This window comes from Plecotus auritus (assembly GCF_963455305.1).
Source record: "Plecotus auritus genome assembly, chromosome: 7".
Lineage (NCBI taxonomy): Eukaryota > Metazoa > Chordata > Mammalia > Chiroptera > Vespertilionidae > Plecotus > Plecotus auritus.
This window is the reverse complement of record NC_137774.1, coordinates 49,662,265-49,686,267: the sequence shown is the minus strand read 5'-3', so window position 1 is coordinate 49,686,267 and position 24,003 is coordinate 49,662,265. Positions and strand designations below refer to the sequence as shown.

The following is a 24,003-nucleotide window of genomic DNA, read 5'->3' as shown; positions in this document are numbered from 1 at the left end:
AGAATAGATATGTTGCAAAATTACTACTACAATAGATATTTAATACACCCATCACCTCCCATAGTTACCTTTCTTGTGGTCAGAACTTTTAGGAGCTACCCTTTTAGTAACTTTCAAGTATACAAGACAGTAAGTATTGTGAACTATCGTCACCACGCTATACGTTAGATCCCCAGAACTTACTCATCTTAGAACTGAACGTCTGTACCAGCCGTGGGCAAACTACGGCCCACGGGCCAGATCCGGCCCGTTCGGCTGTTCTATCCGGCCCACGGAGCCAAAACAGCGGAGGGTTCTCTTGCTCCCCCCTCCATTCCTTTACTTTGAATTTATATTAGTTCACACAAACACTCCATCCATGCTTTTGTTCCGGCCCTCCGGTCCAGTTTAAGAACCCATTGTGGCCCTCGAGTCAAAAAGTTTGCCCACCCCTGGACTCTGTACCCTTTGACCAATTCACCAGTTTGCCTTACCTCTCAGCCCCTGGTAACCACCAATCTACTGTTCCTGTGAGGGGTTTTTTGTTTTCTTTTGTGCTTTATTTTTAGGCTCCATATAAAAGTGAAATCATACTTTGTCTTTCTCCAGCTTATTTCATCTCTCGTTGTTAACCTTAAAATTAAAGGCCAATGTGAGAGGTAGCAAGCATTTATTTAAGATACAAAGAATAGGTATCCAGGCTGAAACCCAATGTTCAGACGAGGAGATGAGGCCAGGGGTATCTTTGGGAATTGCATCAATTGAAGGAAGGCCTTTCTTTAGGTGCAGATAACAAAGCGATGTTAATTCCAAAGAATGCTTTAAGTTTTCGCTTCAGGAGTCATCAGTCAGGAAGTCATATTTGCTTTCTTGGTAACTTTGCTGTTGTAGTCGGGGATACAATGTTGCCTTGGGTCCAGTCCAACGCTTATGTTGCTCCTTTAACATTCCCCAGGTTTTAGCGTTGGCCGTGCAAGGACCTTCCCCTGGGACGGCAGCTCCGTGCCTATGACTTCGCAGTGGATTGCGGGAGGCTCACCCAGGCTGTGAACTCCGTACTTGTTATGACTGAACAACTGCCCAGGACGCTTGCTCCCGAGCTTGTTCTGTAACCCCTGCCTACTATTCTTGCTTTTCTTCCCCAAAGCCAGTAAAAGTAATAATTTGAAACATGTGCTCATACGAATTACGATGGAAATAAAACCAGTGAAAGCTGCTACACTCACTCTCTATCTCCTCACATGTAATTCTAACACAACCAAAAGCAAGAGCAGCGGAGTGGAAGAGGTTAATGGAGGAAAAGGGAGGACCTATGTAATACTTTCAACAATAAATATTTAAAAAACAAAAACAAAAAAAGCAAGAGCAAAGTCCCCTCACGGGGACTGGAAACTGCAAGGCCAGCTCTCTCGCCGCCTCACGCACTCCCGGAAGCCCGGGCAAGGGACGGTTTCCGGGGAGAGTTGAGGTGGGGAAGCCGGAAAAAGACGAGGGGCGGGGACTTCGGGGCGCTCTATCATTCCTACTCTATGGCTGCCTCCAATTGACAAGCCCAAGAGGCAAGGCTCCTCTCTATTGGACTCCCAGCCTCGCGGAGGCGGGGCATCTCGGCCTGAAGCACGCTGATTGGCTGGGCCTGCCATTCGAGGCGGAGGGGTGGGGCGAGGGGATACGCGGAGCGAGGTGACCGGCTGCGTTTCTCAGCCTGGAAGCTGGCGCATGTGGGCTCTCCGCTCGCTGCTGCTGCGCTCCGCGGCCGGGCGCACCATGTCGCAGGGGCCCGCCCGCCGCTCGCGGCCACCCAAGGACCCGCTGAGGCACCTGCGCACGCGAGAGAAGCGTGGCTCGTCGTGGGAGCCCGGGGGCCCGAACACCGTGTACCTGCAGGTGGTGGCGGCGGGCGGCAGGGACGCGGGCGCCGCGCTCTATGTCTTCTCCGAATACAACCGGTCAGTGGGTCGCGCCAGAGTCCGTCCCCACCGAGCCCTGCCCTCCCTCCGCGCTGCGCTCCTGGGAGCATCGCGGCACCTCCCTGGGCCACGGTGCCCTGCTGACACGTGGGGTTTCGCTTGTTGCTGCGAACTTGTCTTTGGTTGGGTGGGGCATCCTGGATCCCGTAATCCCACGTCCGTCACGTGTCCGGGATCCCTGAAGAACTCCAGGCTTGGGTCTAAGCGTCCTCTCTCAAACCCTTGGCCCCCGAGTTCCCTCTTGGCACTGTCGGAACCGCACCCCCTTCTGTGCGCGCCCAGGCGGGGCCTCGGAGTCGGTGGGTGAGGTCGCCGGGTTTGCGATGGGGAAAGGACCCTCTGGGCACCAGCACCAGCCTGCACAGCCTCCCCTCCCCCGATCCTGCCGGGTCTCTGCTAACGCGCCTCTCAAAACCAGCAACCTAATAGCAGAACGCGGCCGGGTAGTGCAGCATGGGTTTTCAGCTTTTGGTTTTTTTTCCAGAGTGTGCACTAAAACATCTAAACGGTGGTGGAAATTTTACAAAATAGGATATGCTAAGTAACTTCTGTCATGTTCGTCCTGCAGGTATCTCTTCAACTGCGGAGAAGGAGTCCAGCGACTCATGCAGGAGCACAAGTGAGTCAGCCGCTTTCTTTTGCGGGGAGATGATCGTGGGCTTTGAAAGCTAAAGTGAGAGGAAGCAGTGTCTTTATAGCAGCAGAAAGGGTCCCTGGTGCATCCACTGTGTCCTGCTCAGATGTTTTCTCTTTCTTAGGCTGAAGGTGTCTCGTTTGGACAACATATTCCTGACCCGAATGCACTGGAGTAACGTTGGGGGATTGTGTGGTGAGTGTTCTTTCCAGGGCCCAGGGCTGGAGGGACGCTGTGGGGTGTTAAGCTGCCTTTCTCTTTTTGCTTATCTTCTGAGTCCAGGGAAGCTGGAATTCTCTGTGTCCCCAGTCAGCTCTGCATAGAGCGTTGGGGAGCTGTTCCTCAGGAGAGCAGCGTTGAACATGGATGCTGCCCTCAGTGTTACCATCCACTCGTTTACTGAGTTGCTTGACTGGAGATACGTGACAGTGAACTGGAGAGTGTAGTGATGGAGATTATAGTAAATGCATTTACCATGGAGAACAGTGGGGCTCCACACACATACCCACTATCCATATTACCTCGTTCTTCATGCCCACCCACTACAAAGGTCAACGTTGTGTTGCGGCCACATTCTCTAAGCTTTGTGGTGTGGGTAGGAAGGAGTGTTGCACTGGTTGTGTTCTCAGAGCTGAGACTAGAGTGAGGCCGGAAGGTTCCTGGGTTGCAGAAGTTAAGACCCTCCCTTCAGTTGAGTGGTTTTGTGCTCTAGGTGCCTCACTGCCTGGCCTAGTGTTAGCCATACCCATTGGAGAGGCGCTTGAGGGGTGTATGGTGTCCCCTCTGCTGCACACGTGCTCCCTGGTCATTAGAAGCTGAATGAGGACAAATAGAAAAGGGGCTGGTTTACGAGGCGTTCTGCTGCGGTGACTGCAGGGCAGGGTGCTGAGATCTGACTATACTTGTCCTTTCTAGGAATGATTCTTACTCTAAAGGAAACTGGGCTCCCAAAGTGTGTGCTTTCTGGACCTCCACAACTGGTGAGTCTCCTGACTCAGCTTCCAAAACTAATCCATCCTTTCTTTAAAGTTATAACAAGAATCTTCATTTTTGTAAATCAGGCTTCTGCCCCCCCAGAGGTAATCAATAGTGAAATAAACACTTTACCTTTCAAAATTAAGAGGCCTGCGTCCAAAACTTACTAACTATATCACCTTGAACAAGTTACCGCAGTTTCTTCTCTATAAAATGGCGATGTTTCATAGAGTTGTCAAAGATTAAATGACAGCTCTGGCCAGGTAGCTTAGTTGGTTAGAGCATCGTCCTGACACACCAAGGTTGTGGGTTTGATCCCCGGTCAAGGCACACACAAAAAGCAACCAATGAATGCATAAAGAAGTGGAACAACAAAATTGATGTTTCTCTCTTCCTCGCTCTATCTAAAATCAATAAAAAAATAAAAGATAAAAATTAAAAAAAGAGAAAGAAATGAGGTAACACATATAAAATACTAAATTAGCTCTGGCCGGTATGGCTCAGTTGGGTGTCGTCCCATGCACCCAATGGATGCTGGTTCAATTCCCAGTCAGGTGTGAACCAGGAGGTCACGGTTTGATTCCTGATCAGGGCACATGCCAGGATTGCAGGCTCGATCCCCAGTGGGGGGTGTGCAGGAGGCAGCCGATGGATGATTCTTATCATTGATGTTTCTATCTCTCTCTCCCTCTCTCTGAAATCAATAAAAAAATATATTAAAAAAAAAATTTCCAGTCAGGGCATAAGCCCAGGTTTCGGGTCTGATCCCTGGTAGGGGGTGTGCAGGAGGCAGCTGATTGATGTTTCTCTCACTTAGATGTTTTTCTCTCTCCCTCTTTCTTCCTCTCTCTCTAAAAATTAAAAGCAAATAAAATAAAAAATACTTAAAAAACAAAACCCCCCTAAGGGGTTGGCACCAAGTAGGCACACAATAAGTGCTATCCTTTATTCTTTCCTGTTTATTAAATTTGAGACATCTTCATACCTTTCAGATCTGCTTCACCATTGAAAAGTGTGTGCGTTGTTGTAACTATTGAATATAACAGTTTATTTCCCAGTTCTTAAGAGGAAGGCTGCCAGTCACCAAGGACTATTAATTGTCTCCAAAATGATGTCTCAAATCCATCCATTTGTCTCCATCTCATCAGGGCCTTCATTATCCCTGTCTACTGCACCTCTGTACTGTGGTAGCTTCCCATCTCCATTCTTGCTTCCCTGTAGTCCACCTACCACACAGTAGCCAGAGGAACCTCTTTAAGGCTTAACAGCAGACATGTTACTTCCATCCTAAAATCCTTCCAGGGTTCTCCATTCAGGACAGTCCAAACACCATAATATGGCCCATAAGTCCTGCAGGCCATAGCCCTGCCCACACCTGCATCTATATCCCAGTCACCAGGCTGGAGCTACATAGACCAGTTCTTAGCCACCCACTGAAGCTCTTCCCACATCAGGGTTTCATCCATACATGAGTACCTCTACCCCCTTGCATCTCTGCCTGAGTCGTTCTGATCCTTCGGAGCTCAGCCAAAAGGTCGTTGGCTTGGGAGCCATCCCTGATTCTCCAGACAAGTTATTCCTCAGCCCCCTGCGTTTCTCCTCTTTTTTTAGTTTTTAAAATTTTTTAAAATTATATTTTTATTGACTTCAGAGAGGAAGGGAGAGGGAGGGAGGGAGAGAGAGAGAGAGAGAGAGAGAGAGATAGAAACATTAATGATGAGAGAATTATTGATCGGCTGCCTCCTACATGCCCCACACTGGGGACTGAGCATGCAATCGGGTCATGTGCCCTGACCAGGAATCGAACTGTGACCTCCTGGTTCATAGGTCAACGTTCAACCACTGAGCTACGCCAACCGGACTTCTCTCTTGAAGAGCTCTGAGCACAACTGCCACTGTGTCCTTGTTTGTGTTATCATTTGTTTCATTTTTTGTCTCCTCTGGATGAGGGCAGGCATCCCATCTCCTCCCTGCTAAATCCTTGGCATCTGTCAGATAGTGGACACTTGGTAAAGATTTGTGGAGAGGAAGTTTAAACTACTATAGGTCATGTTGATGCCTCTTATGTACTCAAATACATTGTTGCATTCTGCATCTATGCAACCATCACTGCTCACTTTTCTTTCTTTTTTTAGGAAAAATACCTAGAAGCTATCAAAATATTTTCTGGTCCATTGAAAGGAATAGACCTGGGTATGTCCTTGCCTCTGACTCACTATCTGCCATTTCTTTCTCACATATGCCCCCGTCTATCAAATTAGAATCCATGGGGACTAACTAAATTAAACCTTAAAATGGGTCCTTCCTCAACATAGACGCATTTTTAAAATGTTGTCTGTTACATTCTGTGCCCCTACCTCATTCCCCCCAAATAGAGGCTGTAGACAGTTCTCAGAGTCGATGAACCTTGAGTTTCTTGCAGTAGGGAGGGAAGGTATGAGAGGGACCTGCAGGTTTTGTCCCTGTCCTCTTACACTGAGCCTCAGCTTGGCTGTGCTGCGTGTGCCTCTTCTAGGGACAGGCCTAACGAGGATGCCGCAGCCCCTGCACTGGAGGCAGTGTGCTCCTCCAGCGTGTTCATGCTCCTCTCCTGTGGAAATGCCAGTATCTTATTCCAGAATCTGTCTTGGCTCTCACAGTGCAGACCACAGGTTCTCCAGCCTCACGGTGTTGTATGTTAACTTGTGCTTCTTAAACTGGAGTATTAGTTTCTTTCTTTTTTGCAAATGTTTAGCCACCAGTGATCATGTCTTTTCATTTGGCCCTAGTAACTGATGAAAATATATTTTGCTGCTTTCCCCCGAATTTTAATTTACACAGCAACTGGTTTTAGTGCAGATTATCACCACAATTCCAAGGCAGTTCAGTTGCTTTTGGTTGGTGGTCTGGAAAGCGGACTTTCACGTGTGTCTGTACTAATGCGGTTGCTTTCCTCCTTTGCGCGAAGCTGTGCGGCCCCACTCCGCACCCGAATATAAGGATGAGACCATGACGGTGTTCCAGATCCCCATATACAGTGAGTACAAAGGCGCACTTCCTGGGAGGAGGGTGTAGGTCCAGGGTGAGGAAGGCCTGGGTGAGAATGGAAACTGCTTGGATACTGGTTTTGTGAGCCCAGTTTTGTTTTCTGAGCAGAATTAGGCAGTTTAGCCGAGGCATTAAGGTATGGCTTCTGCCCTTACGGAGCTTCTGATCTTCTGGACAGACCTGTTTAACTCTTGTGTAGTGATAGTGACTATATTTTGGAATATAACGTAATCGAGCGCTGCAGAAAACACGTTTTCCTAACATTTGCGTTTATTGCTTGAGGTGTATTTGCCACAGATGTAAGTGCCTCCTTTGATGAGAGGATTCTGATATGTTTTTAAGCACACAACCACCCAGTAGAAGCGTTGTCAAAGGTCAGAAGGTCACAGGAACCCCTTCAGGTCCCAGGGCCAGGTGAAGTAGTTTTGACCTAGAGAGGGACAGTCCACCTCAGGCCCTGCCCTGTGGGTGTTGCCCTTGAGTCTGACTGAACATACTCCATCAGGTTTTACTGACTGCCAGGCAGATTCTGAGGAGTCGAGACACTTCCTTGACATTGCTGGCCGAGTGCTGAAGGGGTACAGGTTGGAGGGAGGGAGGGAGGGAGGAAGGAAGGGAGGGAGGGAAACGAGGGGCGTGCCCCTGGCAAAGGCACAGTGCACACTGTGTGGTTCTGACCCGAACTCGCCTTGCCTGGCTCACTCCTGCTCAGGTGGCTTTCCTGTCCTGACCGCACCCACCTGATTTGTGCCCCCCGCTATTCCTGTGCGGCACCCTGTATCCTTCCCTAGCACGGAGCAGTTTGCTTTTGCGTATATTTGTGTGGCCAGTGGGAACCTACTCAGCTTGCTGGCCTTGCTTTCCTGCACTCAAGCCCTGGGGATGAGTGTGCCGGGGAGCAGGCAGCTTCCTAACCTTGAAATTTAACTGGCTGCAAAATTACGTCCCCTCTCAGGGATGGGCCACTTTCAGGCCCGGTCTTTTTATTGAGAGTGATGATAATGCATAAACTAGCCTCCTGCCTGCACACTGTCTAGTTAACAAACCCTGTTGAGTTCCCACCTTAGGGCTCTGCGCTGGGCAGAAATGAAAAGGGAGTCTGATGTAAATGCGGCCTGGAGACTAGGAGGGGGGGTGTCTGTTGACTGCGCTGGGAGCAGGCATGCTGGCTTAATGGCGTTCCCACGTGTGAACACCCAGGCTCTGCTGGGAGCTCCCGTGGCAGGTGTGTAATTTGATCATTTCTCGTACTGACCAGGTGAAGAGAAGTGTGGAAATCACCAGCCATCACAGAGTCCAGACAGGCGCAGTCCAGAGCAGTCTTCCGACTCTGCATCCTCTGAAAACGAGCAGCGCTTTCCAGATGGTAATGGTGTCACACAGAACAGTCACTGTCAGAACTCTGTTTTCTCAGCCACTGCCACTCTGCTCTCAGAGAGAGCCCTCACACAGGGCTCCCCTGTACAGCGGCTGCTGTGCTCCTGCACAGTAAGACTCGGCCTGTACATAGTGCCAGTCAGCGGCCCTGTGCGCCCAGACTTTGTGCTCTTTACCCAGAGGCAAATCGATTCATACAGAGGCTTGTAGGCTTTTTATCAATGCAAATTAATTTGTCATGAATGCAGAACTGTCACTGCTAAGCTGACAAAGCAGTCGTATCAGTGAGCGGATCTGCACCTTTTCTTTCAGAGCGACAACCTACTGGGAAATGAACTAAATCCCCAGGGTAGATGTATCAGAGGACGGGCTGCGTAAGGGTCTGTCCAGTGCTGGGCACGGCTCATAAGCTCCCCTTTCTGCCCTGAGGTTGTCCTGTCTGTTGACAGAGAAGAGGCCGGCCCTGTAGCATCCTTTCTTGGATGGAACGGGTGAAGACTCCACCCAGACTTTCTCCACAGGCCTCTTAGCTTTTGTGTCATTTCACATATTTTTATACTTGTTTACAAAGCACCTTGCAACTTGTTTTCTCACTTCTCCACTGCTCAGTAAATGTGTCACTTTCCACTCGCCTTTCTAAAAGTTTTTTGGTGGAGTCTTGCATTTTTCACTCACTTAGATTTCCACCTGAGTGGGGGAGACCAGGTCTGATTGAAACAACTCCAGTGCCTTCCCCAGCCTTTGTAGGGAAGGGTTTATCTGTTTCATGGTGGGGAAGTCAAATTAGGTATCCGATGGCCATCCATCTGGGAAGCCTGTAAACCTTCACAGTTGTTATAATCAGATTTGCTTTTTTCTCAGATGTCAGCCAGAGAAGGGGTGGCAGGGACCCCTCCTTGGTCGTAGCTTTCGTCTGTAAGGTGAGCACCTTTCTGGTGGGCGTTATGTGAGGGTGGTGACCTTGAGCCAGCACTTTTCCAGTAGTCCCTAGGGAGCACCTTCTGAGCCCCCTATGCCAAGGTGAAAGCATGGATACTCTATTTCCCAGTACACTGCCTGCTGTTGCATACTACAGATTCTCTCCATTGTTCACATTAGGACTGCCTAAAATATTTGGCTATCTTTCTGAAGTTAAAGGCTACTTTTTTAGAGAATGTTTTGTTTTCTTTCAGATGATTCAGGCCTTTATTCAGAATCTTTCAACTCTGTTTTAGTTAATATTATTTAACTGCTAACAGCGGGACACTAATTAAATATTGGCTAGCATTCACAAAGGCCTTGATCTGCAAATCTGAAGTTGGTCAAATTCTATGAAAATGTTATTACAATAAGGTATTTTTCAGGTCTGACTAATGGCATATACACATATACATATATATATCTTATATAATAAGAGAGGAATATGCTAATTATCCATTACGCCTCATGACGTAACAACTGACCATGTAAAAAGTGGATCACAGATCAGCAGGAGGATGGGGCAGCGAACTACAAGTGGGCGGCGGAGTGCTACAGGAGGGGGCAGGGCAGCAAGCTATGAGGGGGGTGAGGGGTAGGGGAGCTACAGGAGGGTGGGGCAGCGGGCGGAGAGCTACAGGAGGGCGGCAGCGAGCTATTGGAGCATGGATTCGTGCACAAGGCTACTAATGTATATATATATATCTACCTAATAAAAGAGTAACATGCTAATTGACCATACCTTTGCGACACCCACCAGCTAATCAAGAGTATGCAAATTAACCCAACAAAGATGGTGGGTTAATTTGCATATGCAGGCGAGAGCTGCCGGGGGTGGGGCTTGCTTTGTCGCCATGGTGATGTCGCAGGCGTTCTGCACCACCCCAGCCGCTCCAGGCCTCTGGGCAGCATGGGAAGGCAGAAAGGCGGCTCCGGGCTGGAGCAGAAAGGCTGCTCTGGCCAGAGCAAAGGTGGTGCCGACAGCCAGGGAAAGAAAGCCCATTCTTGCACGAAGCTTCATGCATCGGGCCTCTAGTGTGTATATACGCACACATATATTTTATTGATTTCAGAGAGGAAGGGAGAGGGAGAGAGAGATAGAAATACCAATGAAGAGAGAGAATCTATGATTGGTTGCCTTCTGCACACTCCCTACTGGGGATTGCACATGGAACCCAGGCGTGACCAGAATCAAACCTGGGACACTTCAATCTGAAGGCCGACGTTCTATCTAAAAGAAATAATGTCAATTTTAAAACATTGGTAATTTTCACCCAAATTCTAACAACAGCAAGTGATAAAAATTATGAAAGGTCAGTAGTAATGTTAGTTACTAATTGAAAGATCATTGTCAGTATCACTTAACTTATTTGAGTAATAGTTGTAATTTTTATAAAAGTTAAGTACTGCCAATAGGCTTATTACTTTTGTATTTCTGAGTTTTTAGACAGCAAAATAATTTTTCAAAATGGTTTACATGGTAATTATTATTATTTTAAATCCTCACCCAAGGATATTTTTCCATTGATTTTATTTACTTTTTATTGATTTCTGAGAGGAAGGGAGAGAGAGAGAGAGAGAGAGAGAGAGAGAGAGAGAGAGAGAAACAGCAATGATGAGATATAATTATTAATTGGCTGCCTCCTGCAGTCCCTTTGCTGGGGACTGAGCTCACAACTCAGGCATATGCCCTTGATCAGAATCGAACCCAGGATCCTTCAGTCCGCAGGCTGACGCTCTATCCACTGAGCCAAACTGGTTAGGGCTTCCATTGATTTTTAGAGAGAGTGAAAGAGAGAGGGAAAGGCAGAGAGAAACATTGATGTGAGAGAAACACATCAATTGGTTGCCTCTTGCACGTGCCCTGACCAGAGCCAGGGCCAGGGCCCGGGCTGGGGAGAAGCCTGCAACCGAGGTACGTGCCCTTGATCAGAATAGAACCTAGGACCCTTGGGTCCGTAGGCCGACACTATCCACTGAGCCAAACCGGCTAGGGCAGTGGTTCTCAACCTTCCTAATGCCACGACCCTTTAATACAGTTCCTCATGTTGTGGTGACCCCAACCATAAAATTATTTTCGTTGCTACTTCATAACTGTAATTTTGCTACTGTTATGAATTGTAATGTAAGTATCTGATATGCAGGTTGTCTTAGGCAACCCCTGTGAAAGGGTCATTCGACCCCCAAAGGGGTCGCGACCCACAGGTTGAGAACCGCTGCTGTAGAGCCTAAGACCATCGGAAAACACAGATATTTACATTACGATTCATAACAGTAGCAAATTACAGTTATGAAGTAACAACGAAAATAATTTTATGGTTGGGGGTCACCACAACATGAGGAACTGTGTTAAAGGGTTGCGGCATTAGAAGGGTTGAGAACCACTGCTCTAGGGTAATGCTTTTGAAGACAGACAATTCTAGAATCTTAGTAAGACTTCAGAATCCAAGTTGGAGACTTTGCCTTAAGAGTCATTTCTTCAGTAAGTTAAAAGAAAATGCAAATCGTTTATATAAAGATTTAAAAAAGAAAAGGAAAATCAAATATAATTCATTACCCAAAGACTTACATTTAATGCCATTTCTACCGTTTTTCTCTATTATGTGTGTGTGAAATATGCAAATCCTAAAAATGTGTGAATAAATATTTAAGTATAGAATGATGATTATGAGGTTTCGTGATAGGATTGTTATTTTCCCTATGTAATAACAACATATTGGAAATTTTTTATTGTAACGTTTTTCCATTATAAAAGCAACAGCATTATATTGCCAAATGTGCGAAAAATAGAGAAAACTGTCCACATTTGTATTACCTGTCACTGCCCCGGAATATTGCGTGACAGGGATGTGTGTGGTCATTTCTCCATTAGACAGTGTTCGGTGGCGCTCCTTTAGCTATTAGTTGACGAGTGCAGGGCGCTAGCACAGTGCAGCGTTTCTCCACAAGGATGCTAGAAGGATACTTCTTACTTGCTATGGAAATGGGTTACATTTTTTACATTTATAGGGAATTAATGTTGGGAACGAAAGCACTGTGTTTTTAAGTCATTCAGCTTTTATTACTAAAGTGTTTAAAACCAAATGACTTCAGAATATAATATACTTTATCTGAAAGCAGTAAACTAGCCTGCAGTTTAATGAGTTGTAATGACAATAATAAGTAAAACCAGAAAGGTGCACTTACTAGAAAATTGATTAAACCAAGCTTCTTCATTAGTTACCGGAAGTACACTTGTGTTCTTTTCGTTACAGCTTCACCTGAAGAAAGGAAACTTCCTGGTGCTCAAAGCCAAAGAGCTGGGCCTCCCAGTGTGAGTGTGGGGCCGCTCCCGCGGGGCTTTGTGGGGCCGCCTGGTGGGAAAGCTCCCGTCTCACGGCTCCTCTTCCTTCCAGGGGGACAGCTGCCATCGCTCCCATCATTTCTGCCGTCAAGGATGGGAAAAGTGTCACTTTTGAGGGAAGAGAGGTGAGATGCCCTTTTCACGATGTTCCCGCATTTACAGGTGGGCCTGGCACAGGGACGGTCTCTGTCCGGCTCAGGCCCTGCAGACAGCACTTTTGAGGGAAGTGGAACAGCTTGGGTTTCGTCACTTGGCTAAGCTACGCTGGCTGCCGTGGGCACTTTTGTATCCCACTTAGGATCTGGGGGTCCCCCTCCTGGTAGGATGATGCTTTCCCTTGTACTTGAGCTCAGCGAAGACCCCCAGAAGGATGGATTTTGGGTGCATGGCCCCAAAGAAGGCTACCTTGCTTTTTGCCAAGATGTTTTCTCTAGAGCCTAAGGACTTTAGGCCCAGTGGCCACAGACCTGAGAGAGCCGTGCGCACCATGCCTGGCTTTCTGGCCACTGTTGGTTTGAAATGCCCTCTGCTGGTCAGATGCCTGCCTGAGTGAGCAGGGGGCAGGCGGGGACAGTGGTGCTCCTCCCGCTGGCCTTGTGCTTGCCGCCAGGGCTCCTGGGCTGTGCAGTGGGCTTGCGGGCTGCGGTGTGCTTGCGGCCCTGGCGCTGCTCTGCGAGAGCATCACAACCCTCTGACCAGGCGTCCTCAAACTACGGCCCATGGGCCACATGCGGCCCGCCGAGGACATTTATCGGGCCCGCCGGGTGCCGCTGCCTGTCCTGCTTAGCAGCCGACTCGTCCGGGGCCCGCAGTGCGCATAGGAATTTGTTCATAGTTTTAAACTATAGTCCGGCCCTCCAGCTGTCTGAGGGACAGTGAACTGGCCCCCTGTTTAAAAAGTTTGAGGACCCCTGCCTCTGACCCTGCAGATTTTGGCTGAAGAGATCTGTACTCCCCCGGACCCCGGACTCACTTTTGTTGTGGTCGAGTGTCCAGACAAAGGATTCATTCAACCCATCTGCGAGAATGCTGCTTTCCAGAGGTAACAGGGTCCTGGCGGTGACGAGTGAGAGCCCACATACTGCACGTGTAGGGCCCAGCGGCATCGACAGGGTGCCCCCCCCTCCCCAACCTGTGGCTGCTCCTGGCCCAGAGCCGGGCCGCTGGGACACTCAGTCAGGATTTGAAAGGCCAAGGCAGTCTCCTACCTTAGGCTCGTCCTGCTGGCAGGGTTTACTCAGTGATTGGTGGTTTTTGGGCTTTGTGGGTTACGCAGCCTGGAAGCGAAATTAGAAAAGATAACAAAGCAGAGACCTGCGGACTAGGATGTTAATGGCCAGTTAGAGTTTTAAGTGTAGGGTAGGCCCAGAGCTTGTGCATAGAGGGACCCGGGGCAGTCTAGGGCTCCCCCCTGCTCTGGCACCTCTGGGAGCAGCTGGTGACAGCCCGGCCTGGACGCGAGGCTGTGGGGCTCACTGTGGTCCCCAAGAGCCGAGTGGTGCCCCTCCTTCGCCGCCCTGTCTGCTTCCTGCGTGCTCTGACGTTGTGTCATTTTTTAAAGCAAAGCCCACCTTCCTCCCATCCAGGTTCCAAGGAAGTGCCGATGCCCCCGTGGCCCTGGTGGCTCACCTGACCCCAGAGAGTGTGCTTGCGGATGGCAGGTACCAGCAGTGGATGGAGAGGTATGGAGCCTGGCCCAGCAGCACACGTGACGTTCCCCTCTCCTTTAAGCGCTCCCACCCTTACTGCACGCCTGCCTAGACGTCCCTGGGATTCCTGCTGTCCCTGCATTCTGAGCCGGAGCCTGCATCCCTCTTAAAGTGTCACCACTAGGGGGCACCGTGTGCGCACATGTCCTGCTTGTGTGGAGCCCCCGTTTAGCAGCAGCTCACACCCTCTACACTCAGTGTCTGAACAAACGCTGCCTTTTTGTTGACAATTCCACGTGTGTAGCCTGAAGAAGAGACTTGCAGGTTTAAAATGAAAGCTTCAGTTTATTAAACACCCCTGTCAGGCAGTATGTTAAATAGTCTACATTTTGTTTTATTTTCTTTAATCCTCCCAACAGCCCTGTGGGGCAGATGGTCTACCAGAATGTAGTGCTAGAAGGAGGGCACGCTTTCCTGTTGGCCGCATTGGCTGGGCCAGCATCTGGTGGGGAATTATTTGCGTTGAATTTGCAGCACGTGGTGATGCTGGGTGGCCGGTCAGCCTGCCTGTCCTGGTTCTGCCGGCCACTCCTGCATCTCTTCCCTCATCGGCCTGGCGCCTCTCACTTCTTGGGCCTCCTCGCCTGTTCCTTTAGGCCTTGAGTCTGACATGTGGTACTTCTTTCCTCCCAGGCTTTTTCCAGCCCACACTGCACTGTTTCCTGGCTGTAGCTGTAGGCTCCCAACATTGTAACTTTTCTTGTTTTCTGGTACTTTATTTTTTCTGGTTTGAGTATGGGGAGAAACTGGACTTTGAGACAGAAGTAGTAGGACTCTGTTTGGCCAGTTAGTAACAGTCTTTCTGGACAAGTCACTTATTCTCTTTGAACACCTCCATCTATGTTGGTGCTCTGTCCCCAGTGCTGCCCCTCAGGACGAGGCCCTATAGGACGCTGTGCATGTGCAGTCTGTTCCTTCTTAGGTTTGGGCCTGACACCCAGCACCTGATCCTGAATGAGAATTGTACGTCTGTTCACAACCTCCGGAGCCACCAGATCCAGACACAGCTCAACCTCATCCACCCTGACATCTTCCCCCCGCTCGCCAGCCTCCACTGTAAGGTAGTGTCACAGGACGGCCCCTGTGGCCCTGGTGCTCCCTCTTCTCTCTCTCCAGGGAGTGTGCTCTCTCTCTTTCAGGAGGAAGGCGCCACTTTCTCTGTGCCCACAGTCCGTGCCGAATGCCTCCTCAAGTACCAGCTCCGGCCCCGGAGGGGGTGGCAGAGGTTTGTGACTCAGTATGTGGACGGTCTGGGCCAGAGGTGGTTTTTGGGAAGGGCCAGGTAGTGAATATTTTAGGCTTTGCACACATGTGGTGTCTGTCGGAACTACCCATCTGCCACTGTCCCAGGAGCCAGAGCGACAGACAGTCCACAGGTGGGTGTGCGGCTATGCTCCAGGACCAGGGCGTTGCTTAAACCAGCTGACCTCAGGTGTTGAGCTGGAAGGTGGCGTCCATGACTCTCCCTTTCTGCAGTTGTTTTCTCTGCTGGGAACAGTGTTGCATGTTCATTGTTTTTAGTGTAGAAATATGAAATGTATCGTGAAGATAATCTCCTATAATCCCTTCAGTGCTAGATGAGAGGGTTGTTGACAAAGACTTTTTTTAACTTTGAGTATATGGGATGTATTGTATATGTAGTACCTGATACTGTATAATATAGTCTTCCCTATGTCATTATATAGTCTTCCCAAGAGGCCCATAGAGAGATATTTGTTAAATTGAGGCATTCGCAAATTTTTGCTGTTTTAATGAAACAGTAAATGCCTCAGGTATCGATCTCTGACTGGAAGTGTTCCCTTAGGGTAGTTCTTAGCCCAAGGGACGCTCCTGACCAGCAGTCACCAACCAGTGGTCCGCGGACTACTGGTGGTCCATGAGGTCCGAAAGGTTGGCGACCGCTGCTCCTGACACTTGGTAAACACCCTGCTGTCCCAAAAGGCTCTGCGGCCCCACATCCTTAGTTTTCAAGGCCTGCATCTGCAGTCACTGGTGTTGCCTGTCCGCTCCGCAGTGTGTGCCGTGGACCTGCTCCAGGGTGCTGGTAGCCGCATGCTGCTAAGAGACGGGCACGGTGCCCCAGGCAGGGTGGAGGCTTGTCTGCAGCGGCAGAGGCGTTCACAAAGCTGCGATTAACAAGTGTAGCCGTACCCACGCTCACCTGGGACCTGTGGGAAACGGAATTCCTGAACTGCTGACCTAAGGTCACTTAGGTGATCTCAGTGCTCAGTCAGATGGACGAGCCATTGCTCCGAGGCTTGCGCTCAGCGTGGCCAGGCAGCAGCACAGCACTACCTGGAGACTGCTGGGGATGAATCTCGGGCTCCACTGAATCAGGCCCTGCAGTTTGACGGGGTTCAAAGGAGATTAGTTGTATGCACATAAGTTTGAGAGGTACCGTTTGGGGTAATTTCCCCTGCTTCCCTCCTTTCCCTGGCCTCCAGGGGAATCTAGATGCTTTTAGCATTCAGTGAGCAGATAGATGTCAGTGGTGCCAGGGTGGTCCGGCTCTGAGCTGAGAGGTGTTCTGAGGAACTGGAGCTATTCAGAGCTCACTCTGAGACTCCTACTCAGCTGAGAAGGGTGCCGCGGATGGAACAAAACTGCCCAGACTCTGAGGCACTTGGTCTTCAATCTTGATTTGAAACAACTTTGCAGATTTTCTTCACAAATTGATTATGGATCTCCAACCTGGTGTTTGTTTGCAGCCACACACCCCATGGTCGCCTGAAATACTTTTCTCTTTGCAGGGATGCTCTTCTAACTTGCAATCCTGATGAATTCATAGCCGAGGCCCTGAAGCTCCCCAATTTCCAACAGAGTGTGCAGGAGTATAAGGAGACCGCACGGGACAGCCCAGTCCCAGCAGGTGAGGGAGGGACCTGGGTAGCCTTTCTCCCAGCCCACCACCGACTAGGTTAATGTATGCACTCCCCTGCTTCCCTCTTTTCTGTTGGAAAACAGTGCCTGCCCTTCTGGACCAGCGAACAGAAGGCTTGGTCGTGGCACACGGGCTCTCTCCAGGGCTCATGCCGAGAGTAGCAGTTCTGGGAGCTCTTGGGAGGCACTGGGAAGAACTTTGAGCCAGGACATGGTTGAATGGGGACCTAGTCCTGGCTTTGCTAATGAGCCACCGAGGATTCTGGCCACGCCCCTCATCTCAGCTTTCCTGGCCCCTTGAGGAAGAGCAGTTAGGGAACCTCATGATCTCTGCTCCTCTGGTTTTCCTACTGTCATTTTCTTTCTTTATTTTTAAATATATGTTTATTAATTTCAGAGAGGAAGAGAGAGGGGGAGAGAGAAACATCAGTGATGAGAATCATTGACCCGCTGCCTCCGACACGCTACACACTGGGTATCGAGCCTGCAACCTGGACAAGTGCCCTGACTGGGAATTGAACCATGACCTCCTGGTTCATAGGTCAACCCTCAACCACTGAACCACACTGGCTGGGCCCCAGTGTCCTTTTAACTAATGATAGAAATAGACACGGCTGGAGTAGAAGGTGGGCTTGTAATCTACTCAGTCCCAGGCAAGTAACCTCTTGTCCTGGCCTCCTGGTATTTTGGGGAAGACTGACTGTCTTGCCTTTGGGTTTGATTGGATTTCTGGTTCGGATGTGCACATGCTACCTGTCAGATTGGCGAGGCGGTGGAGGGGGCCCCAGCGGCAGAATTGGATTTCAGCCCCAGCTGTGCCTCTCCTTTCTGGAGCTGACTCTGAGCCCACAGTCCTGGGAAGCGGGTTGCTGCAGGTCTGGTGGTAGGAGCTGATGCAAGGTGATACCAGCCCCTGGAGAAGGCCCCTTTGTAACTGAAGTGACTTGCAGCAATTCTCTGGAAGAAAAGCCTGAGAAATTCATTTGCTCCATAGACAGCCTGTAACCCTCTGACGGTGGCCCTTCCATCAGGGTATTGGCCACATGGAGCCCCAGGCGCTCCTGGGACTTACTCATGCCAGGGCTGAAGGCTGGCTCCCATTTGATGGAAAGAAGTGAACCTTTCATATGCATTTTTTCATAGAGAAAAAAGTCCAGTATCCAGAAATCATCTTCCTGGGAACAGGGTCCGCCATCCCCATGAAGATTCGAAATGTCAGCGCCACACTTGTCAACCTCAGGTATGATTGCTTTCCAGGAAACGCTGTCCATCACGGAACCTGCTGGTTCTCTACACCCAGGTCTCCACTGCCACAGCAGGTGGAACCCTGGGGGCTGGTCGTCTTGGCTAGAGTGCTCCCGCGAGGAGCCTCAGGAGCTCACTCAGACTTCGGGAATCACTGAGATTTGTCACCCATGTGTCTTTTGATAAAAATAGTTGATTCTACCATGTACCATGCACTTTGCTAAGAGATTATTTCATTTAGTTTTCACATTAATCCTATGAAGTAGTGACTGCATTTTAATGATGAGTAAACTGATGTTCAGGTTACTTGGCGGGTGAGTGACAGGTGCAAATGTGAATTGGGGTCTTAATCCCTACGTGGTCTTGTCCCCAAAGCGAGGTACTGCTCATATGGAAAACAGCCTCCAGGTGCTACATTTGTTTTGTGTTCAGCCCTTTGATTGGATGGTTTTCAGTTGATTTTCTTGGGTTTGCCTGTTGTCATTTCTTGGCCGAGATTAATCAAGAGCCCTAAAAGGTTCATGGTGTGTATGGTAATGTCTCCTGAGCTTATCTCTGAAAAGCGGGTGCAGCCATTCTGGTCTCATGGTTCTCCCAGAGGAGGAGGAGGAAGGGCCGCAGAGACCCGCCTCCTCACCAGAGCACGGTCCAAGGCGGCTGCTCCTAGCACGGCTGGCAGAGCTTGCGGCGTCAAAACTCCAGGTCCTGCTTGGGAGCAGCTAAAACAGAGCTCCAGTGGTCGCTGGGGTTCACACTTACTCATTCCCGGAGGACCCCTGGGCCTTCCTGCCCCGGCCAGCTGTGAGGATAGGGCTGAGGAAACCAGCACTGCTTCAGGGGTAGAACATCTGGTGGAGCCAGATCTCCTGTGACACAGCACCCACCTCTGGTCACCAGTGGGTGCTGTACAGGCGTTCTGAAGAATCAGGATCCTTATGAGGTTGGGTGAATGTTCACCCTCTCATTCCACATAAGCATTTTTAAAAAATATTTTATTGATTTTTTTTTTACAGAGAGGAAGGGAGAGGGATAGAGAGTTAGAAATATCGATGAGAGAGAAACATCGATCAGCTACCTCCTGCACACCCCCTACTGAGGATGTGCCTGCAACCAAGGTATATGCCCTTGACCAGAATCGAACCTGGGACCCTTCAGTCCCCAGGCCCACGCTCTATCCACGAAGCCAAACCAGTTAGGGCCACATAAGCATTTTTAATGCCCACATTTGGATAGCTCTGTATACTTTCTATATTCTTTTTTTTTTTTTTTTCATTCAACTAATCTGTGTTAAGTTCATAATTCCCACTCTCATGAAATTTTTTTTTTCAAAATACAAAATAAATCTAGTACCAGATAGTAGATACAAAATAATTAGCCATTTGTATGCAATAAACATTAATATTTCAATAAAAAGAGATTTTAAATATAATAATATTACCAAAACTATAACATAGTATAATATCAGAAAAGTTGTAGGAAATATTAAAAATCTGCAAATATTTTATCCTAAAATATTTTTTTTTCTGGCTCTATTTTTCATCAGTTTATGTTGTTCATTATATTCCACAAATGAGTAAGATCATGTGATATTTACCTTTCTCCAACTGGCTTATTTTGCTTAGCATAATGCTCTCCATCTCCATCCATGTTGTTGCAAATGGTAAGAACTCCTTCTTTTTTACAGCAGTGTAGTATTCCATTATGTAGATGTACCACAGTTTTTTAATCCACTTATCTGCTGATGAGCACTTAGACTGTTTCCAAATCTTAGCTGTTGTAAATTGTGCTGCTATAAACATAGGGGTGCATATATCCTTTGTGATTGTTGTTTCTGATTTCCTGGGGTATATTCCTAGAAGTGGGATTATTGGGTCAAATGGGAGATCCATTTTTAATTTTTTGAGGTAACTCCATGCTGTTTTCCACAGTGGCTGCACCAATCTGCATTCCTACCAGCAGTGCATGAGGGTTACTTTTTCTCCACATCCTCACCAGCACTTGTTTGTTGATGATAGCCATTCTGATAGGTGTGAGATGGTACCTCATTGTTGTTTTGATTTGCATCTCTCAGATGATTAGTGACTTTGAGCATGTTTACATATGTCTCTCGGCCTACTGTATGTCCTCTTTCAAAGTGTGTCTATTTAAGTCCTTTGCCCATTTTTTGATTGGATAGTTTATCTTCTTTTTGTTAAGTTGTATGAGTTCTCGCCCTACCTGGTTTGGCTCAGTGGATAGAGTGTCGGCCTGCGGACTGAAGGGTCCCAGGTTCAATTCCAGTCAAGGGCATGTACCTTGGTTGCAGGTACATCCCCAGTAGGGGGTGTGAAAGAGGCAGCTGATCGATGTTTCTCTCTCTCATCAATGTTTCTAACTCTCTATCTCTCTCCCTTCCTCTCTGTAAAACAAACAAACAAAAAAATAAGTTGTATGAGTTCCCCGTAAATTAAACCCTTATCGGAGATAACATTAGCAAATATGTTCTCCCATGCAGTGGGCTTTCTTGTTGTTTTGTTGATGGTTTCTTTTGCTATGCAGAAACTTTTTATTTTGATGTAGTCCCATTTGTTTATTTTCTCCTTAATTTCCATTGTCCTAGGAGCTATATTGGTAAAGATATTGCTATGACATATGTCTGCTGTTTTGCTGCCTATGGATTCTTCTAAGATTTTTATGGTTTCCCATCTTACGTTTAAGTCCTTTATCCATTTTGAGTTTATTTTTGTGTATGGTGCAATTTGGTGGTCTAGTTTCATTTTTTTGCATGTATCTGTCCAATTTTCCCAACATCACTTATTGAAGAAACTGTCTTGACTCCATTGTATGCTCTTGCCTCCTTTGTCAAATATTAATTGAGCATAATGGCTTGAGTCGATTTCTGGGTTCTCTGTTCTGTTCCATTGGTCTATATGTCTGTTCTTATGCCACTGTTCTCACCAGGCAGTTTTGAGAACAGTGGCTTTGTAATATAGTTTGATATCTGGTATTGTGATTCCTCCAACTTCATTCTTCTTTCTCAAGATTGCTGTGGCTATTTGGAGTCTTTTTTTTTTATTCCATATGAATTTTTGGAGAGTTTGTTCTAGGTCTGTGAAATATGCTGTTGGTATCTTAATGGGGATTACATTGAATCTATAGATTGCTTTGGGTAGTATGGGCATTTTAATGATGTTGATTCTACCAATCCATGAGCATGGTATATTCTTCCATTTGTTTAAGTCTTTCTCTATCCTTTCAATGTCCTGTAGTTTTCCAAGTACAGGTCTTTTACCTTCTTAATTAAGTTATGTTAATTTTTCTGTTGCAATGGTAAATGGGATTTTTTTTAAGTTTCTCTTTCTGTGAGTTCATTATTGGTGTGTAAAAAAGCCATAGATTTCTGGGTGTTAATTTTGTCTCTTGCTACATTGCTGAATTCATTTATTAAGTCTAGGAGTTTTTTGATGGAGTCTTTAGGGTTTTCTATGTACAATATCGTGTCATCTCCGAATAATGACAATTTTACTTCTTCTTTTCCAATTTGGATGCCTTTTATTTCTTCTTCTTGTCTGATCGCTTTGGCTAGCACTTCCAGTACTATGTCGAACAGGAGTGGTGAAAGTGGGCATCCCTATCTTGCTCCTGTTCTTAGGGGAAATGGTTTGTAGATAACAGTTTCTTTTCTCTTGCTGTCTTTAAGATTCTCTCTGTGTCTTTAATTTTTGTGTATGGGCATGGGCCTGGTCGGGTTCTTCTTGCTTGGGGTTCTCTGTGCCTCCTGAACTTGTGTGACTTTTTCCTTTACCAGGTGAGGGAAGTTTTCTGCCATTATTTCTTCAAGCACCTTCTCTATTCCTTTCTCCCTTTCTGCCTCTTCTGGCACACCTGCTATTCTAATATTGTTATGTTTCATGTTGTTCCACAGCTCCCTTAAGCTGTCCTCCTGTTTTTAAATTGTTTTTTCTCTTTTATTCTCTGAGTGATATTTTCAACTCTGTCTTCTAATTCACTGATCCGATCCTCAGCTTCCCCTAATCTGCTGTGTATTGCTTCCAATGTGTTATTTGTGTTATGTCATTCTTTATTTCAGACTGTTCTTTTTTCATAGTTACTATATCTTTTTTCATGCTGTTGAGAATCTTTTTTTTTTAATGTATTTTATTAATTTTTTACAGAGAGGAAAGGAGAGGGATAGAGAGTTAGAAACATCGATGAGAGAGAAACATCGATCAGCTGCCTCCTGCACACCTCCTACTGGGGATGTTCCCGCAACTAAGGTACATGCCCTTGACTGGAATCGAACCTGGGACCTTTCAGTCCAAAGGCTGACGCTCTATCCACTGAGCCAAACCGCTTTGGCGCTGTTGAGAATCTTTACCATCATTACTCTGAACTCTATTTCAGATAAATTTCTTATCTCTGCTTCATTTATCTCTTCTTCTGGAGAATTCTCTAGTTCTTTCATTTGGGGGTTGTTTCCTTATTTCCTCATTTTGGCTGTCTGGGTTTGTGACTGTGTTTTAGGTACATCCTCTACACCTCTCAGTCTCTAGTGCAGGAAAGTGTTAAAGGCTGTTTCTGACTAATCAGATCAGGCAAAGACTCAAAGCCTTCAGAGACTGCCTCTGTCTCAGCAGGGGTCCTCAAACTAGACCCGCCAAGGACATTTATCCAGCCTGCCAGGTGCCGCTGCCTGTCTTGCTTAGCAGCCGACTCATCCCGGGCCTGCAGTGCGCATAGGAATTTGTTCATAGTTTTTTTTTTTTAAACTATAGTCCGGCCCTCCAACAGTCTGAGGGACAGTGAACTGGCCCCCTGTTTAAAAAGTTTGAGGACCCCTGGTACAGACTGATAGGATCCTGACTTAAATTGTCCCCAGCAATTGTTCTTAGAGTGTTTTCAACAGGGTGGGGCACTTGCTTCTGCCTGGAGGCTAATTGTTACTTTTAATCTCTTAAGTGGCCTCAGGGCAAAGTGTTTTCCAATAGGGTGTGTTGACTGTCTTCCCCCCCAGGCAAGGCAGATATCTATGTGGGAAGGGTGTCCTCTGCTGTGTGAGGAAATAACTCAGCCCAGGAAACTTGGGGTGTCTGCCTTCTGAGCTCTATCCCCCAAGTCCCCAGTCCTGGTTTCTGCTCTCACAGCTCCAGTCCACTTCACCTTCCCTTTGCCAGAGCACAAGGTGGATGGCTCCACAGGGAATTTTGTATGCTGGCCCTTTAAGAGGGTGCCTGAATTTTCAGCTGCCACTCCTTGGCAGACAGCACCTCACTGCTTTTCACAGCCAGATGTTATGTGGGTACCCTTCTCAGTCCTGGTGATCTCTGCTGGGGTGCCCACCTCGGGGATTAGATCTCAGAGTTCTCAGTGGCACCCCCCACAGCTGAGATATCTCTACAGGACTTCAGTTGCTGTCTGTGGGCGCCCGGCCAGGCCTTTCATGCCTCCGCCTCTCCTACCAGTCTCTATGCCAGGGGTGGGCAAACTTTTTGACTCAAGGGCCACAATGGGTTCTTAAACTGGACCGGAGAGCCGGAACAAAAGCATGGATGGAGTGTTTGTGTGAACTAATATAAATTCAAAGTAAAGGAGCGGAGGGGAGAGCAAGAGAACCCTCCGCTCTTTCGGCTCCACAGGCCGGATCCGGCCCATGGGCCGTAGTTTGCCCACGGCTGCTCTATGCGGTCTCCACCTTTGGTCCTCAGATATCAGGGCTCTCTCTTGAGAGTTTTCCATTGACTATTAAGGAAGTTTTTGTTTATTTTAGTTGTAATTCCAGCTTGTTCCTGGGAGCATGTTCGTACTCTGCTGCCATTTTTTTTAATTTTTTTATATATTTTATTGATTTTTTACAGAGAAGAAGGGAGAGGGATAGAGAGTTAGAAACATCGATGAGAGAGAAACATCGATCAGCTGCCTCCTGCACAC

General features: G+C 47.8%; 1 protein-coding gene across 4 annotated transcripts in view; it reads left to right on the top strand.

Moving 5' to 3' along the window:
- The first annotated feature begins 641 nt into the window (after positions 1-641).
- Positions 642-24,003, top strand: part of ELAC2 (elaC ribonuclease Z 2) — a 28,429-nt gene continuing 5,067 nt past the window's right edge. Inside the window, exons 1-16 of one of the 4 annotated variants that reach the window (XM_080680628.1) lie at positions 642-1,928; positions 2,518-2,568; positions 2,708-2,778; positions 3,499-3,563; positions 5,694-5,751; positions 6,506-6,574; positions 7,844-7,951; positions 8,824-8,882; positions 12,174-12,232; positions 12,315-12,387; positions 13,192-13,304; positions 13,849-13,944; positions 14,894-15,032; positions 15,114-15,196; positions 16,722-16,840; positions 17,995-18,091. In XM_080680628.1, coding sequence (XP_080536754.1) covers positions 1,699-1,928; positions 2,518-2,568; positions 2,708-2,778; positions 3,499-3,563; positions 5,694-5,751; positions 6,506-6,574; positions 7,844-7,951; positions 8,824-8,882; positions 12,174-12,232; positions 12,315-12,387; positions 13,192-13,304; positions 13,849-13,944; positions 14,894-15,032; positions 15,114-15,196; positions 16,722-16,840; positions 17,995-18,091 — 1,490 coding nt within the window. In that variant the 5' untranslated portion in view covers positions 642-1,698. Of the gene's footprint in view, positions 1,929-2,517; positions 2,569-2,707; positions 2,779-3,498; positions 3,564-5,693; positions 5,752-6,505; positions 6,575-7,843; positions 7,952-8,823; positions 8,883-12,173; positions 12,233-12,314; positions 12,388-13,191; positions 13,305-13,848; positions 13,945-14,893; positions 15,197-16,721; positions 16,841-17,994; positions 18,092-24,003 lie in introns of all 4 variants that reach the window. The other 3 variants (XM_080680627.1, XM_080680629.1, XM_080680626.1) reach the window with 3 other exon arrangements.